This window comes from Danio aesculapii, chromosome 16 (genome assembly GCF_903798145.1).
Source record: "Danio aesculapii chromosome 16, fDanAes4.1, whole genome shotgun sequence".
Lineage (NCBI taxonomy): Eukaryota > Metazoa > Chordata > Actinopteri > Cypriniformes > Danionidae > Danio > Danio aesculapii.
In genome coordinates this window covers 46,198,772-46,214,280 of record NC_079450.1, presented here as the reverse complement: position 1 = coordinate 46,214,280, position 15,509 = coordinate 46,198,772, and the positions used below count along the sequence as shown (strand labels likewise).

Here is a 15,509-nt window from a genome sequence, read left to right as displayed (position 1 = left end):
GGCAGCCATATTGCGCCAGACCACACACCATCTGATTGGTTGAGAGGAGACAGAGTGATGAAGCCAATTATAATATGGTGATGGTTAGGAGGCCATAATGGACAGTGGGCAAATTTGGCCAGGATGCCAAGGTTAAACTCCTACTTTTTTCGGAAGGATTTTTTAAGACCACGGAGAAAGTCAGGACCTCGGTTTAACGTCTCATCCGAAAGACGGCGTTCACTGAGCAGTATAGAGTCTCCATCAATATACTGGGGCCCACACAGACTGCAGGTTGTGCGCCCCCTGCTGGCCTCACTAACACCACTTCTGGCAGCAACCTAGCTTTTCCATGTGGTCTTCCATGCCGAAATAATTTGTGTTAATCAGTTGGATGACCACAATGTTCCAAACCAATGCCAAACAACTTGCGCCAATAAAAACAAACTTTGTTTTCGGCTTATGTCGAATCGTGTATAGGATGCGATCATGTAAAGGACAGAATGTTTAAGCTAAGAAATTAGTTTAATTACTGAAGGTCTTTATTTGTGTGAATTTCTGGCTTGGTTTTGTCTCCTTTTTATACATTTTATCTAAAAAATATTTTTTGTCTTGTATCTTAATATCTATAGTCAAAAAATAAGTGTTAACGCAAACCAATCCAGAACCAAATGTGCCAATTTCTCTCTTTTTTTTTTTATCAAGAAAAATAAAAACTACAAATTTTGTTAGAAAGTCTTTTACTAGCAATAAATAAGGAACTATGAAATAAAGTTGGTGTATCCAATATGATGTAATCTAGTTAAAATGGGTCACCTGAAAACAATGCAACCCTGGACCACAAAAACAAGTGTTTCTTTTCACTAAGATTTATCATCAAAGCTGCATAAATAACTTTCCACTTGTGTGTGATTTGTTTGGATATGACGATATTTGGTCAAGAGCTATAACTATTTAAATATAGAGAATCTGACGGTTAAGATCTTAATAACAACAACAAAAAAAAATTAAACCTAAGTTTAGGCAAAATCTAAACTAATATATGTATGTAGATTGCTAGGCGACCATCAACAGTTGTCTCAGAGGATGACAAGCTGACAAAACAAAACATTGCTGCAGCTCTGACACATGCTTTATTTATAGAAAAAATTAAAATGCACTGCAGTGTTTGGGTGTTTTGTGTTTGTCTGAGGCCCCGTTTACACTAATACGTTTTAGTTTAACGAGTCAACTAACTTGTCATGCTTGTCAAGCTCGATAAAGAGTAAACACCAGCACCAGGGACTTTACATTCCTCACTTTAAAACGGAACAAAAATTGGATTCTTTAGTGATTTACCCTGCTGTTGCTCACTTGCCCCTCATCCCTGTCTTTGCGCGAGAGAGACTGTTCACTTCACGCTGTGCTAAACTAAAGTGTTTTTGTTTTTTTTAAATAAATGTCCCTGTGTCGCGTGACACAACAAATCAATTATGAAATTGTCTCTTTTAGTAATCGCATTTACCAACTCTTTTAGTAATCGATTTCTATCGATTCCTTGTTGCAGCCCTACTTCAGTCCACACTACCCCAGAGTTTTCAAGCCCTGAATACGGATCCTTTTGGAAACGCTGAAGAGGCCATTTTAGTTTTAAAATGCTGGTGTACCGTGTCAGTGTGGATGGAGGAAAACGGAGACATCTGAAAACAAAAATCTGATTGGGGCTTTTTCCTCAATATTAAGTGTCAGATTTCAGTCTTGCACCCTTTCCTTAAGTTCAGACTTAGCAAGTTTGATATGAAAAACTCCCGAGGACAAATCAGGTAAATCTTTAAAGGGAATAGTGTAGGCTACATTATATCCTAATTCACATCACCCTGTCTATGATATAAGACATGAAACATGATATAAGGAACTGCCTATTTTCATCTTGATATTAACTTAACAGACACTAAAAATGTTAAGGTGTCATGTAGGTACATGTTTATATGACCGTCACCTTCACTGTATACATATAAAAAACGGAGCCTTTAGCATAACTGCGTCCTTTCATTTTCATTAAAAAAATATGAAACAGTTTCTTGTGCTGAATGTCAGTTTTAATAATCAATAATGGCCATTATAAAAGTATTACTTACAGTAAGTTTAAACAATATAGGAAATAAAGGCAAGCAATGAGTCAAATAGAATATGTGTGTGCAGTTACATAAATTAATATATTAACTTATATTTGCGCTCAGCCAAAACGCATTACCCGAGTACAAGTAATAGATTCAAAAGACCATTAGATAGAGACCATATGACCATATGAATTGAATATCACATTTACAACTGTAGTAAGATGAAATCCAGCAGAAGATCCTTGATGAATTGTCAAATGTGCGTTGCTCTCATCTGGGGAGATGTGCTCAAAGCACCCACTGACTGCCTGGAGTTCAGATGTGAGCATACGCTGCAGTGCTTGCTAGAGTGTGTGTGTGTGTGTGATCACGTGATTTGTATTTTCAGCGGTGTAGTGTGGATGGAGATCTGTTCAGAAATGCTAAGTTAAATACTAGCGTGGTCGATGACAATAGGCTAGTGGTTAAGTGTGGCAACATATAGCACCATGGTGCTCACAGTGACCATAGTTCGATTCCCGGCTCGAGGTCCTATGCCGATCCTTTCCCTCTCTCAGCTCCCAATGTAATCCTGTGGATCCACTACCCTATCCCAATAAAAAGCGAAAAAAAAGAAACGCCAGTGTGGACATGGATCATTTTAATTTTAAAACACCATTTTAAAAATAAAACGTTTTAGTGTAAACGGAGCCTGAGAAATGTATGTATTACACACAAAGTATGAAGCTGATTGGTCAGTTCTTGTCACGTGACTTGTGGTGCACTAAAAGTATTCTGAAAAGAGATGTTTTCAACCATGTGCGCTTGGAAAGCTTGTGTGCGTCGCTCTCAATATATGTGCGCATTCCGCATGCCACCATTGGAAATAACAATTTTGTCCTCCAAGGCTGCCGTCATTTGCAATCTCCAGCAGTTGATCTTCTTGCACAAATGGGCTGCAGATCCTTTCCTTGGCAGTTCATGGGTCCTTCACTTAACCTTTTCCCCTCTGCAAAGAAACTTTCTAAAGACGTCTGTTTCTTAGATAATAAATAAAACGGAAATAATTAATCATTTCTTGTGCGACCCGGTACCAATTGATCCATGGCCCGGTGGTTGGGGACCATTGATTTAACCCATACAATGTATTTTTGGCTTCCACCAAAAATACTAAATACCTGTGCAGCATAAGAAATAAGCTTTGTGGTTCAGGGTCACAAATTATATCTAGTACTCAAAAGTAACAGCCTTTGCCATCCCAAAAAGATCTGATTTTGATTTCGGACTTTTTGCAGCATCATATTTTATGGTAGTTTACGATTCTGCATCAGGAACAAAAATGGAAAAAGAAATCTGCAATCAGCCCAGAAATGAGAACAAAATTACCACTAGAGGAAATAAAATGGTAACACTTCAGTTCAAGTTCTCACCATTAACTAGTAACTTATTACCTGCCTATTATTAAAATATTGTCTGTTTATTAGTACTTATAAAGTACATATTCTGCCTGATGTTTTCTACATTCGAATACCTAAACCCAACTACTGTCTTACTAACTATTAAAAAGCAGCAAATTAGGAGTTTATTGAAGCAAAATTCATAGTTAATGGTTTGTAAAAATAGTGAGAATTGTACTTTAAATAAAGTGTGACCAAATAAAAATAAACAAATAGCAGGAGATGTTATTGAGAAGCAGAAAGGACTGGCAGTCAGGCAGGAGAATCGAAGAGGCATAATGATTGTGTCTCTTTAACCTGAGAGTTTGCTGTCGTGGGCAGGGAGCCGAGTAGGGAATCTCCTTGGTTATCCTGATGGGACTCATCGGAGAAGAAAGCCACTGAAAGACTGAGAGCCGTGTCTTTCCAGGAGCCTTATTAAAATGCATTAGAAGCACTAGGCTGCCTTCCCCCATCATTGTGGTGCTTATCATCCACATAGCAAACAGCCCAGCGGTACACAAGGGAGTCGGGCAAGCCCTGTCAGCCAGGGCCGTATTCCCATTCAGTTATAAACACACGGAACCAGCCTCTTCGAAAAATCCTCTCTGTCGCATGATGTGACCCCCTGCTTGCTCTCTTCATATGCACAAAAAGGACAGCTTTTCAAGGGCATGAGGTCTGCCTGCTCTTGTGGAGATATTTATATCTGGACAGCTCAGATAGACCAAGACTCCTAAGTGCCATTCTTTCCTAATCTTTACACTCTTTAGCATATGCGACAGCAGTCATACGTGTAATTTTTTGGAAATATGTATATATGTGTGTGTGTGTGTATATATGTGTGTGCATGTATACACATGTATATGTGTGTGTGTATATGTATATATGTGTGTATGTATGTATGTGTGTATATATGTATATGTGTATATATATATATATGTATATATATATATATGTATATGTGTATATATATATGTATATGTATATGTGTATATATATATATATATATATATATATATATATATATATATATATATATATATATATATATATATATATATATATATATATAAATTATATAAACACATACGCCACCACCTTTACGATTTCAGTCTTTTCTTATCAAACTGTAATTCGATTTAAATTTCTGAATCCAACACTGAACTGTCCAACCAAGTTTCACTGCACCCTTGTACCTACAAACGTAGATCCGAACACAACAGTCTTGGCTCGGAAATCTTTGGAAGAAGACTCCTTACATTTAAATGAGCAATACGTAGACCTTTAGAGGACCTCTTGAAGTCAGCAGCGTGATTAACATTTTCAGGATGAAATATTGAATGAATATTGAATGAATTAAAATTGATCCATCACAGCACCGTTGTTTTCTTTTACTTGCATTTTTCTTCATACACGGAACTGCCCATGGATGAGATATAAACGACTCGTAAACGATATTCGCTCCCATGCCGAAATGTCTCTCCACCATATCACTGTCCTGTATAAAAAAAGTAGAATGCCCCAAATTGGGCTCCTTAACTGGATATTATAGCAAACTATAAAACGCAGTGATAATTAGCACTGTTTGCACGCTCCATCTGCAAGCCGCCATCTTGTGTGTCTCATGTAAATTTGTAAAGTTTCCAACTTGAAAGAGTTTTTTTTTTTTTTTTTTTTTTTACTTGTGTTCAAGGGTATGAGTTGCTGTTTTGAGAGTGTGAGCATGATTATTATACCATGGTGTAGTTATATTCTCTAACTTTTTTTTATTTGATAGGTGCAATATATTTAAAAGAGCTGCACGATATTGGAAATATCTGATATTTTGATATTTTATTTTTCTGTGATAATTATTGCGATATGAATAGTTTCTGATGCTGGTTTGAATAGCACCATTTGATGGTTTTCTGGGGAGTCTAAAAGTTTTCAGGTTCAGAAATGTAATAATTACAATGGCAAAAATGCTTTTCTTGCTTTGTTTTGTCCTACAGTATGTCATGTCCAAATATCAAAAAAAGATTCGTTGACCAAGTAAATATATTGTTGTGTTTTCACTGTCAGAAGAAATAAGTGAAAATGTTCATGTGTTTTTAAGTTTTTTGCTTGTTTTAAGGAAATTATCTGCCAGTGAAATAATCTTGTTTTTGCTTTGAAATGACAAAAAAAAAAAACAAGACAAACATTCTAAGAATTATTATAATTATTTTTTTACATCATATAAATTCCATATAAATAAATACACAGTGATTAAATACAACTGTCTAGCTCCTGGTCATCTATAATATTGAACGTTACATTTCTTTGCGATGTGACTATTGCGGATGCGCACATTGCTTAATGCTGAAACGATAAATTGTGCAGCTCTAGTATTTAATGTGCTAGTGAAGATAGCATCCATACCGCTAGTTACTACATAAAGGTCATTTGAGTTTGCAGGTACACTGAGAATTAGAGAAAGATCAGGTAAGTTATTCGTAAATTTGTCTTTAGTGGACCGAACAATAGTTCCACCAGGTCGATATATCTGTGCAGATCGGCTAATCTCAGGTATACACAGCTTATATAATAGAAAAAGAAAAGATGTATTTAGTGTGAATAACTGGTTTTGTGGACCAGAGTCACATTATTTACATCTGTGTCTCTTTAATGTGTTTGTGTACCGCTTTTCTCGACAAATCAGTTTTAAATCCTTCTCCCCATAAAAAACGCTCTGATTTAGCTTGGATCCCCCCCCCCCCCTCATTGTAGCAGTGAATGAATCTTCCATAATCTGATCTATATCACAGTGCATTACATCCAAGCAGTACAACATCCTCCCTCTGGGTATTGTCGTCAGTTTTGCTCATAGCATCAACAAACACATACAAGATCTCAATGATAGCAAAGCAGTCAAGCATGTGAAGCACATGGGCTTGCACGTAATCTTAAGATCAGATCCTCAACGTCATGCTCCGCTAGCATGTCTAATGCTAATACTTGAATTAACCACTTGGCAGAGTTAAATGGCTGGATATGCTGTTTGTTATTAAGGAATCGGGATGTTCTGATTATTAAATGGTGTTTAAAGTAATTTCAATTCTATATTTAGTTTGCAATATAATGCAACATTGTAATAGACAAACAAGTATGTACATTTTTAGTTACTTTATATGCGGTAAGAAAAGTAGGTTATTAGTAGGACCACGTAGAATCTGAACCTGCAGAAATCCGCAGATTTTTACATCTTTTTTTTAGCCCATCATTGATTTATTTACTGTAAATGTGTGTAAAATATTTTCAGATTTTTTTTTATATCAATTTCAGTAATATTATTGAATAATATGTTAATGTCTTGATGAGTTATGTACTGTTTGTAAAGTACTGGTTGTAAAGTATACATATATATACATATCGAATCTGATTGGCTGAAAGCCATTCAATATTCTACAGTATCAGAACTCGTAAAGCCTCTTCACAAAAATTGCAGCTGTTGGAAAATATAATGTCCTTTTGAGTATCGACTGATACAGATCCGATCCCAATATTGAGCCCTTTTTTTTTATTTTTTTTAAGCATAATACAGTTTCAATAGTTCTGGTGATAAACTCCAATAATATGTCTTCTTTACTAAAAATAACAGACCCATAGGCCTACTGTATATGACAGACAAACAATATAACTAAAAACATGCTTTTTTTGACGCAGACTAAACTGTCTGAGGGCAGTTTTACTTAATAAATATTCCATTTTCTGTTTATGACAATCCATATTGCACCGATCAGTTTCACTTTTATTAATTTAATCAACTACTTTGACCACATTGAACCAGGCTTTACAAGCTATTCACAGCTCTTAAAGTATTCCCTCTTAGAAGAATAAACTTAGTCGGAAGGATGAGAGAACAAAAACTCATTGTGAGAATAATCGTTTGAGTTCGAAAATCTGAACTTCAGCAGACATTCTCGTCGCGTTAACAGATCAGAAGCGTGCTCTTGTGGGGGGCGTGATTATGACGTAGCGCCTGTTGTTGGTGTTCCAGGGGAAAATCCTCCTGCCTACACAGACAACAGTTCATCAAACTGGGCTCAGCTCAGTCAGAAGCACCGCTGAAAGCTTCCATCATCCAGGTTAAGTTTCTGCAGGACTTTATGAGCTCAAAGAGCTGGGTGCACCTCTGAAAGGATCTAGTGGACTCAGACATGGCTCCAAACGAATCAACGCTGTTTTTGCAGCCTTCATAAAGCACATAAACACAGTTATTTTCACAATAAAATCCATGTTACCATTTATCAACTAAGCTAAAATCATGGTGCAGACAGAATTTTACGTGCGAATAAAGCGGATTTTCATGCGTGAATGAAGCGAGTAAACTCAAATGCGAATAGCATGTTTTATCCGCGCGTTCCGCGTCTGGTGTGAACACAGCATTACAGACACAACATGATTTAGAAACAGCAATGAACTCCTTGCTGCAGATCAAAATTAACCCATTTAATGCAAAACTAAATGCATTTCTCCACTGATTATTTAAACTAACAGGAACAAATAGTCTTGGAGAACGGTTTTTGTGTTGTCATGAACGTGACACGCAGTTTGAATTGTGAATGATTGACAGGCGCAGTGGCGGGAAGCGCTGAAGTGAACATGAATTTAAGCACGCGAGTATTCATCTGTGCTTCACATTAAACTATAGAATGGCTTCAGAACGTTTGGGATATAGTAGGCCTACATGAAAACTTTCTAGTGCCTTATAATAGGCTACCTTCATGGCTTTTGTTGGCTTATAAATTAAACAAAACTGTGCTTAAAAAGCACACGCGCAAGATCGGATTTGGATCGGTACCACCTGGCCGATACCCGATCCAGCAAAAATATGCGGTATCGAACCAATATCCAACCCAAGTATCGGGATTGGTGCATCCCTAGAATAAACGCAATATCAAACTCGTAGCAGTACGATATGGCTGTATATCGTAACTAGTGGGACACTAAGTCACTCGACCTTTGGCCTCGTGCCAACGCACACTTCCCACCAATGCCGATATACACCCATATCACACTGCTACTCGTGTGATATTGCTCATTTATACAAAAGTTCTGTCTGGTTCTCGAATCTGATTGGCTGATAGCTGCAATAACACCACTCGTAAAGCCTCCTTACCCTTCTGTATTATTCTGCCTACTTAGAGTGACAACTGATCAATAAACATTTTGAACGTTAACCAAATACAAAACACAACAGTGCAATTTATAATAAAAGGTACAGAATAAAAAAGTGAACTTTGTATGTATTTAATAAATAAAATGTAATACCTTATGTAAGAGATGGACACTTTTTTGCATGCTATTATGCCACATTGTTACCACATGAATTAAAATATATAGTTATTTATAACTAAATCTTGGTGTAAAAACATAGATTTTTGGCATTCTGGTCAAATAATGAGTTAAATTAGGTTTATTTTAAAAAGCATACAAGATATAAAGACAATGTATTAAAGTATTATGTTAAAATATTGAACATGCAGATCTTCTGGATATTTCATGCATACAGAAATCTAGCACAGTTTGTACATTTTGCAGAAATTAAAATGGAAGAAAGTGGAGTGTCTACGGGTTTCAAAAAATCAAAAAAGTTTCTTTCTTATGTTCAACACAAAAGAAGATATTTTTAAGAAAGCTAAAAACCTGTGATCACTGACTTCCATAGAACGAAAAACAAATATTGAAGTCAATAGTTACAGTTTTCCAGCTTTCTTCAAAATATCTTTTTTTTTCCCAACAAAATGAAGAAAGTAAAACCAATTTTAAACAAGTAAACTGTAAGTACATTTTCATTCTTGAGTGAAGTTTAAGTCTTCTTTATGAGAGCTAGCTACATATACTACAAATCTGTACGTCTGAACATAATTTTGTTGGTTTGTGTTTGATCAAGGCTTTACTTGAGAGCGATTTATTGTGCAGAGTCATTGAGTGGAGTTATTTGAATTAATCACTAGCAGAATGGTGTAGGCGAAACCGTTCTGAAGTGTTGTGGGTGTTGAGTCCCAGGAGGGAGAACTCTGAAACGAATTTAAATGTAACCTGAAACCAAAATAGACTAAATTAGAAATAGACTCGCTTGGAGCTCATGACAGTTCTTACTTTATTAAAAACCTCTTTTTAATATACACACCTCTTTTTGCCAATTTTTTTTAAATTATTTTGTTTTAGAGAAATGAAGTTTCTTTCATTTTTAAATAAGTAGTTTGAACAAGCAGTAAAAATATTTTTTGGAGTGTAAATAATAGTCATTTACAATTATTGCTTGACAACTGTACCAAGATATTTCCAGCTGTCAGTCAGTGTGAGATCCTAGTTGTCAATAATGACAGTAAGCAAAATTACTTTGCATCATAAATCTGTAACATGTTTGTCTGTGACAAGATGGTAAACTTGATTCATAATCAGAAAATTGTGGGTTTTTGTTGTTGTGGAGCTTAATATTTAGTCTTAACACTGTCAGAATTTTGTCAAATTAAATGTTTTTTATTAAATAAAAATAAATAAATAACCAAGCAATATAAAACCATTCATTCTTGTGTTTATGGTTTCATTCCATGCTGACATCAATGACATTTTAGGTTTAAACAGTTATATTAGCTGAAATGCTTCCTGCCACTATGGGTTTGCTCAGTAATTTCAATATGAAGCTGACATTTTGTCTTTTGGCAAAAGCCTTTTTATGTTTCCCTCTGAGCTGTCTATGTAGTAAAGGGAATTAAACACACAACTGGTGACACTGATGTTTCTGTTGTCGTTGGATGGTAAATGCTGCTTAAGTCTCAAAACATGAAATTCTTTAGATGAAAAGCAAGGAATACTGCGATTCACATCATGCAAATTAGATTTTTTTTATCCACAAGATGTGACAACAACCCTTCCAGCCTCTTATTCTTTTTTTGTGCTACTGATTTTCTCATAGCAAGAATGTTGTCATCCTCATTTTGATTCAGTCATTGTGTTACTACTTTTGTAGATGACTGAAGCTTGTTCTTTATGTCTTTCTGCAAAAAATTTTATATCACCGCCTAAAAGATGTTTGTTTGTTGTCCTTAGGTACAGGCAGAGTTAAAGCATTAGCCTATAGGCGGTTGTATGGTGCACTGAGAACACACACATGTCATTTTAGTGCCAAATTCTGTAAATGCGTAGAGGCAGGTGGCCATCTTTAACCACTCTGTGGTCTCCATGGCTTTGCTGGCATGCCTAGAATGCCAGCAGAACAAAGCAGATTATGTCAAATTCTTAAAAAAAGCTTAGTACTAAAAAGGAGCAGGCATACACTAACTGGCAAAAGTCTTGTAGTTGATCCCAGTTGTAAGAGAAACAAATAATAACTTGACTTCTAGTTGATCATTTGGAAAAGTGGCAGAAGGTAAATTTTTCCAATGAATCATCTGTTTAACTGCATCCCAATCATCACAAATACTGCAGAAGACCTATTGGAACCCACATGGACCCAAGATTCTCATAGAAATCAGTCAAGTTTGGTGAAGGAAAAAATGGTTTGGGGTTACATTCAGTATGGGGGTGTGTGAAAGATCTGCAGAGAGGATGGCAACATCAACAGCCTGAGATATCAAGACATTTGTGCTGCCCATTACATTACAAACCACAGGAGAGGGCAAATTCTTCAGCAGGATAGTGCTCCTTCTCATACTTCAGCCTCCACATTGGCCAGCCCAGAATCCAGATATCAACATTATTGAGCATGTCTGGGGTAAGCTGAAGGAGGAAGCATTGAAGATGAATACAAAGAATCTTGAGGAACCTTTGAGGGAGGCCATAATGCTGAATGAATGAAAAGTCCTGACATGAAACCGCCTTATCTCTCAGAAGGACTCACATTATTTATTGTCCTTCTTACTACACTATACTTCTTTCCCTCAGGGTTTATTGGTTTTCTATTGGTGTTAGCAATACACACAATTCCTCTTGTTAATCTTGGCTTTCTGATTGTTTCAGGTGGAGCATGAGTGTGGGGTCAGAGTTCTGCTGTGATGCGTGCTATTGGGTGTAGGATGAACCTACCGGCAGTGCTGAATGGCCTGCTGGTGTCAGTGGTGGCAGCCTTGCTTTGGAAATACGTTCGTCTGATTGAACACACATCACAGCTGGAAGAGGAGCTACAGCTCACACGCCAGTCACAAGAGTTTTCACAGGTGTGTAGGCTTATGCCTGTATAAATTTTAAAGATTAACTGTGGAAGCTTTTATCACAATATACATTATTATCAGGATATTGACCTAAGCTGCAAAAAAGGTTATTTTAACAGGTATAATAACAAAAATACTTATTGTGTTAAATTTTTGTATTCACTTGCTCAGAGTAAATGAATGTCAACAAATTAAATTGCAAAAAGATGATAAAGTATAATAGGTATCACTCAGTAAATGTTAGTTAATTGATTAGAATCAATAGTTACTATGTTAATATTAGTAAAAAAACAGCAGAATTTTAGTAATTATTACCTCTATGTAATAAAATGATTATGACTTGTAATCAGATTACGACTACAATTTTAACGCAGCATTATCTAAGAAATTTAAATCACTTAAGTTTACTAAAAGCTTTTGTACTTTTCTTTGTGAGTTTTTATTAAATTAGGTGATGCTAACTATTGGAGCCTCAGATTAACTTGACTTAACGAAAATGTTAATGTGTAAATTATTAAACAAATTAACCAATTAAGTCTCAAAGCATTTGACATTGTTATGAACACCACTGCAAATACAATGTGAATACTCTTAATAAGCATTCTTATGGGGCGTTCACACCAGACTTGGCTTGTTGAAATAAATCTTACTATTTGCATGTAAATAGACAGGCGAACATTTTGAGTTAACTCGCTTCATTCACGTGTGAAATTCACTTCACAATAAGTGCACATTTGCGTCATAGACAGGGCTTCCCTCTGGCTGATGATTATAGTTTACTTGCTAAATGGCTAACATGGATTTTATTGAGAGAGTAGCTGTGCTTTAGGAATACTGAAAAACTGCGTATATTTGTTCGGCACCATGTCTTGAGTCTATTAGATCTTTTCAGAGGTGTACCCAGCTCTGTAAGTTTACAAACTATTCCTGGATGAGGAAAGCTTAAGCGTTAAGCATGCAAAACGATCAATTCATGCCACTACATTCGTGCAAATCCCGTCATTCGCGGCACCTCATTTTTGAGAATAGCGCCGCATAGGATGTCTATTCATAACCTTACATTGACTTAACATGTAAATCACTCCCTCATGATGCTTCATACGTGTTTCAAGAGTTCACACTTAGATAATGCAAAATCCACGCTGGGAGTGCCGACTAGCTTAATTAGATCCTTTGGCCCTCCTGCTGGCAGGCAGCAGCGCTGGCCAACGAGCCACTGTGTCACCCGATCATAGAATGAGGAGAAAAAAGAAGGGTAGTATGGTGGGATGGTGGAGTGGGGGGTGGGCTTCCAAAAACGAAGATCGGTAATGAAGTTTAGGCAGGATAGGATCAGCTGTAGTCGATCATATCACATGCTCCTCTCGAAATTAGTTTGTAAAACTTCAATTGGTTTGAACGCACCATAACACTTTTAAAAATAAGTAATTATTCACTGTATTTTAAAGTGTATATCAATAATATGCATGTTATTTATCATGAAATATTGAATTACTGAATATTGGCATATGTCCACAGGTGCGTATTGATTACCACGGTGCCTTGTTGGCACTCCAAGAGCATGGCACCAGAATGGTGTGCACTGGCAAGATGCACACTGATCGCATCTGCCGTTTCGACTACCTCTGCTACTGCACAGAGGCCGAGGAGTTTGTATTCTTCCACAGTAATGCCTCTGTGATGTTGCCCAACCTTGGCTCTCGGCGTTTCCAACCAGCCCTGCTGGACCTCTCATCTGTAGAAGACCACAACACGCAATATTTTAACTTTCTTGAGCTTCCAGCGGCGGCTCTGAAATTCATGCCAAAACCTGTGTTTGTGCCAGACGTCACTCTTATTCTGAATCGATTCAATCCAGACAACCTCATGCACATTTTCCACGATGATCTTTTGCCAGTCTACTACACCATGCAGCAGTATTCAGACTTGGATGATGAAGCCAGACTCGTTTTCATGGAGGGTTGGGGTGAAGGGGCTCACTTCGATCTCTATCGCTTGATGAGCAGTAAGCAACCACTTCTCAAAGACCAGTTGAAGACCTTCGGCAAGCTCATGTGCTTCACCAAGTCCTATGTAGGACTGTCAAAGATGACCACATGGTACCAGTATGGCTTTGTGCAACCCCAAGGACCCAAAGCCAATATTTTGATATCAGGTAACGAGATCCGTCAGTTTGCTTCATTTGTGATGGAGAGGCTGAACATCACAAGAGAGGAGGAGGAGGATGATGATGATGACTACATTGTAGTTTTTAAACGTACCACGAACAGGCTCATCCTGAACGAGGCTGAGCTGCTTCTGGCTTTAGCTCAAGAGTTGCAGATGAGGACGGTCACTGTGTCTTTGGAGGAGCAGTCGTTTGATAACATCATCCAAATTATTAGCAAGGCAGCCATGCTGGTCAGCATGCATGGAGCCCAGATGATCACCTCCATGTTTTTGCCCCGTGGTGCAGCTGTGGTCGAGCTCTTCCCTTATGGTGTGAACCCGGAACAGTACACTCCCTACAAAACCTTGGCGTCCTTACCTGGCATGGACCTACAGTATGTTGCTTGGAGAAATACCATGGAAGAGAACACTGTCAATTTCCCTGATCGCCCTTGGGACCAGGGTGGCATTGTCCACTTAGAGAAGGAGGAACAAGAACGTATCCTTGCCAGCAAGGAGGTGCCAAGACATCTTTGTTGTCGTAATCCAGAATGGCTTTTTCGCATTTACCAGGACACTACTGTAGACCTTGCCTCTTTCCTGGACGTACTCAGAGATGGTTTAAAAAAGCTTAACTTTAAAAAGGCCAAGGTGGCTAGCACTGTACATCCCGGTCGAGTCCGAGAGCCCAAGTGTCAGACTTCAGTACAGGCCACCAATGAAGCAAAGCTCTCGGTCTCATGGCAGATCCCTTGGAACCTGAAGTACCTGAAGGTCAAAGAGGTGAAATATGAGGTGTGGATCCAGGAACAGGGAGAGAACACATATATGCCTTACATTCTGCCCCACCAGAACTACACCTTTTCAGAGAACATCAAACCCTTTACCACATATTTAGTGTGGGTGCGCTGCATCTTTAACAAGAACCTCTTGGGTCCATTTGCAGATGTTCTTATATGTAAAACTTGATTCAATCCGGTTAAATGTATCACTGTCGGCTAGTGGAGATTTAATTGGAAGACTTGTTCTCAGGAGCTATCCTGAAAATTACATGATGTGACATGGGTGAATTGTTTCTTTGAACCTTGATTGTCACTGATTGCTCTTTGTGGTACTTGTGGAGTGTCACAAACTGATTTAGAATCATGACCGCAGTAAAGGTTGGTCATGAATGCAGTTTACAGAACTGCTAGACCTTTTAATATGTCACAGTTCAAGCTAAATTCTTAACTTTATTTATCAGAAATGTATTGCATAACTTCGTATTTTCCAACAGTCCAAGACACTGGTTTTGTCGACACCTGCTTTTGTTAACTCAAATACTACACACTTTTCTGTGGCTTAAGCTAGCTTTGTGACTTCGTGAGTGTGCCCTCAAGTTTTGTTATGATGAAGGTTTTTTGAGGTTTAGAAATATTGTATGAAGTAACTACAAAAAAAAGCTGAAAGTGAATATTGAGATATAAAAAGTAGGCTGCTGTTTACCAGCTTGGATTGACTGTAATTTGTCATGAGTGTTGGTGTTTTCTTTATTTTTTTCTTTAATTGTCTTCAAAAAGCACTGATTATTATTTATTTCTTCAAAAGAAAGCATTTGAATTTGTTTGCCCATGAGATATTAAAATGCCGGTCATGTTTGTACGTTTTAAAGAATCACATTACAGAGAGAATACATAGATTTTCAAGTT

General features: G+C 37.3%; 1 protein-coding gene across 1 annotated transcript in view; it reads left to right on the top strand.

Annotated features, from left to right (window-relative positions):
* Nucleotides 1-15,308, top strand: part of pomgnt2 (protein O-linked mannose N-acetylglucosaminyltransferase 2 (beta 1,4-)) — a 21,729-nt gene extending 6,421 nt beyond the window's left edge. The window contains exons 2-3 of the mRNA XM_056475516.1: nt 11,483-11,679; nt 13,192-15,308. Coding sequence (XP_056331491.1) covers nt 11,518-11,679; nt 13,192-14,790 — 1,761 coding nt within the window. The 5' untranslated portion in view covers nt 11,483-11,517 and the 3' untranslated portion in view covers nt 14,791-15,308. The remainder of the gene's footprint in view (nt 1-11,482; nt 11,680-13,191) is intronic.
* The last annotated feature ends 201 nt before the right edge of the window (nt 15,309-15,509 follow it).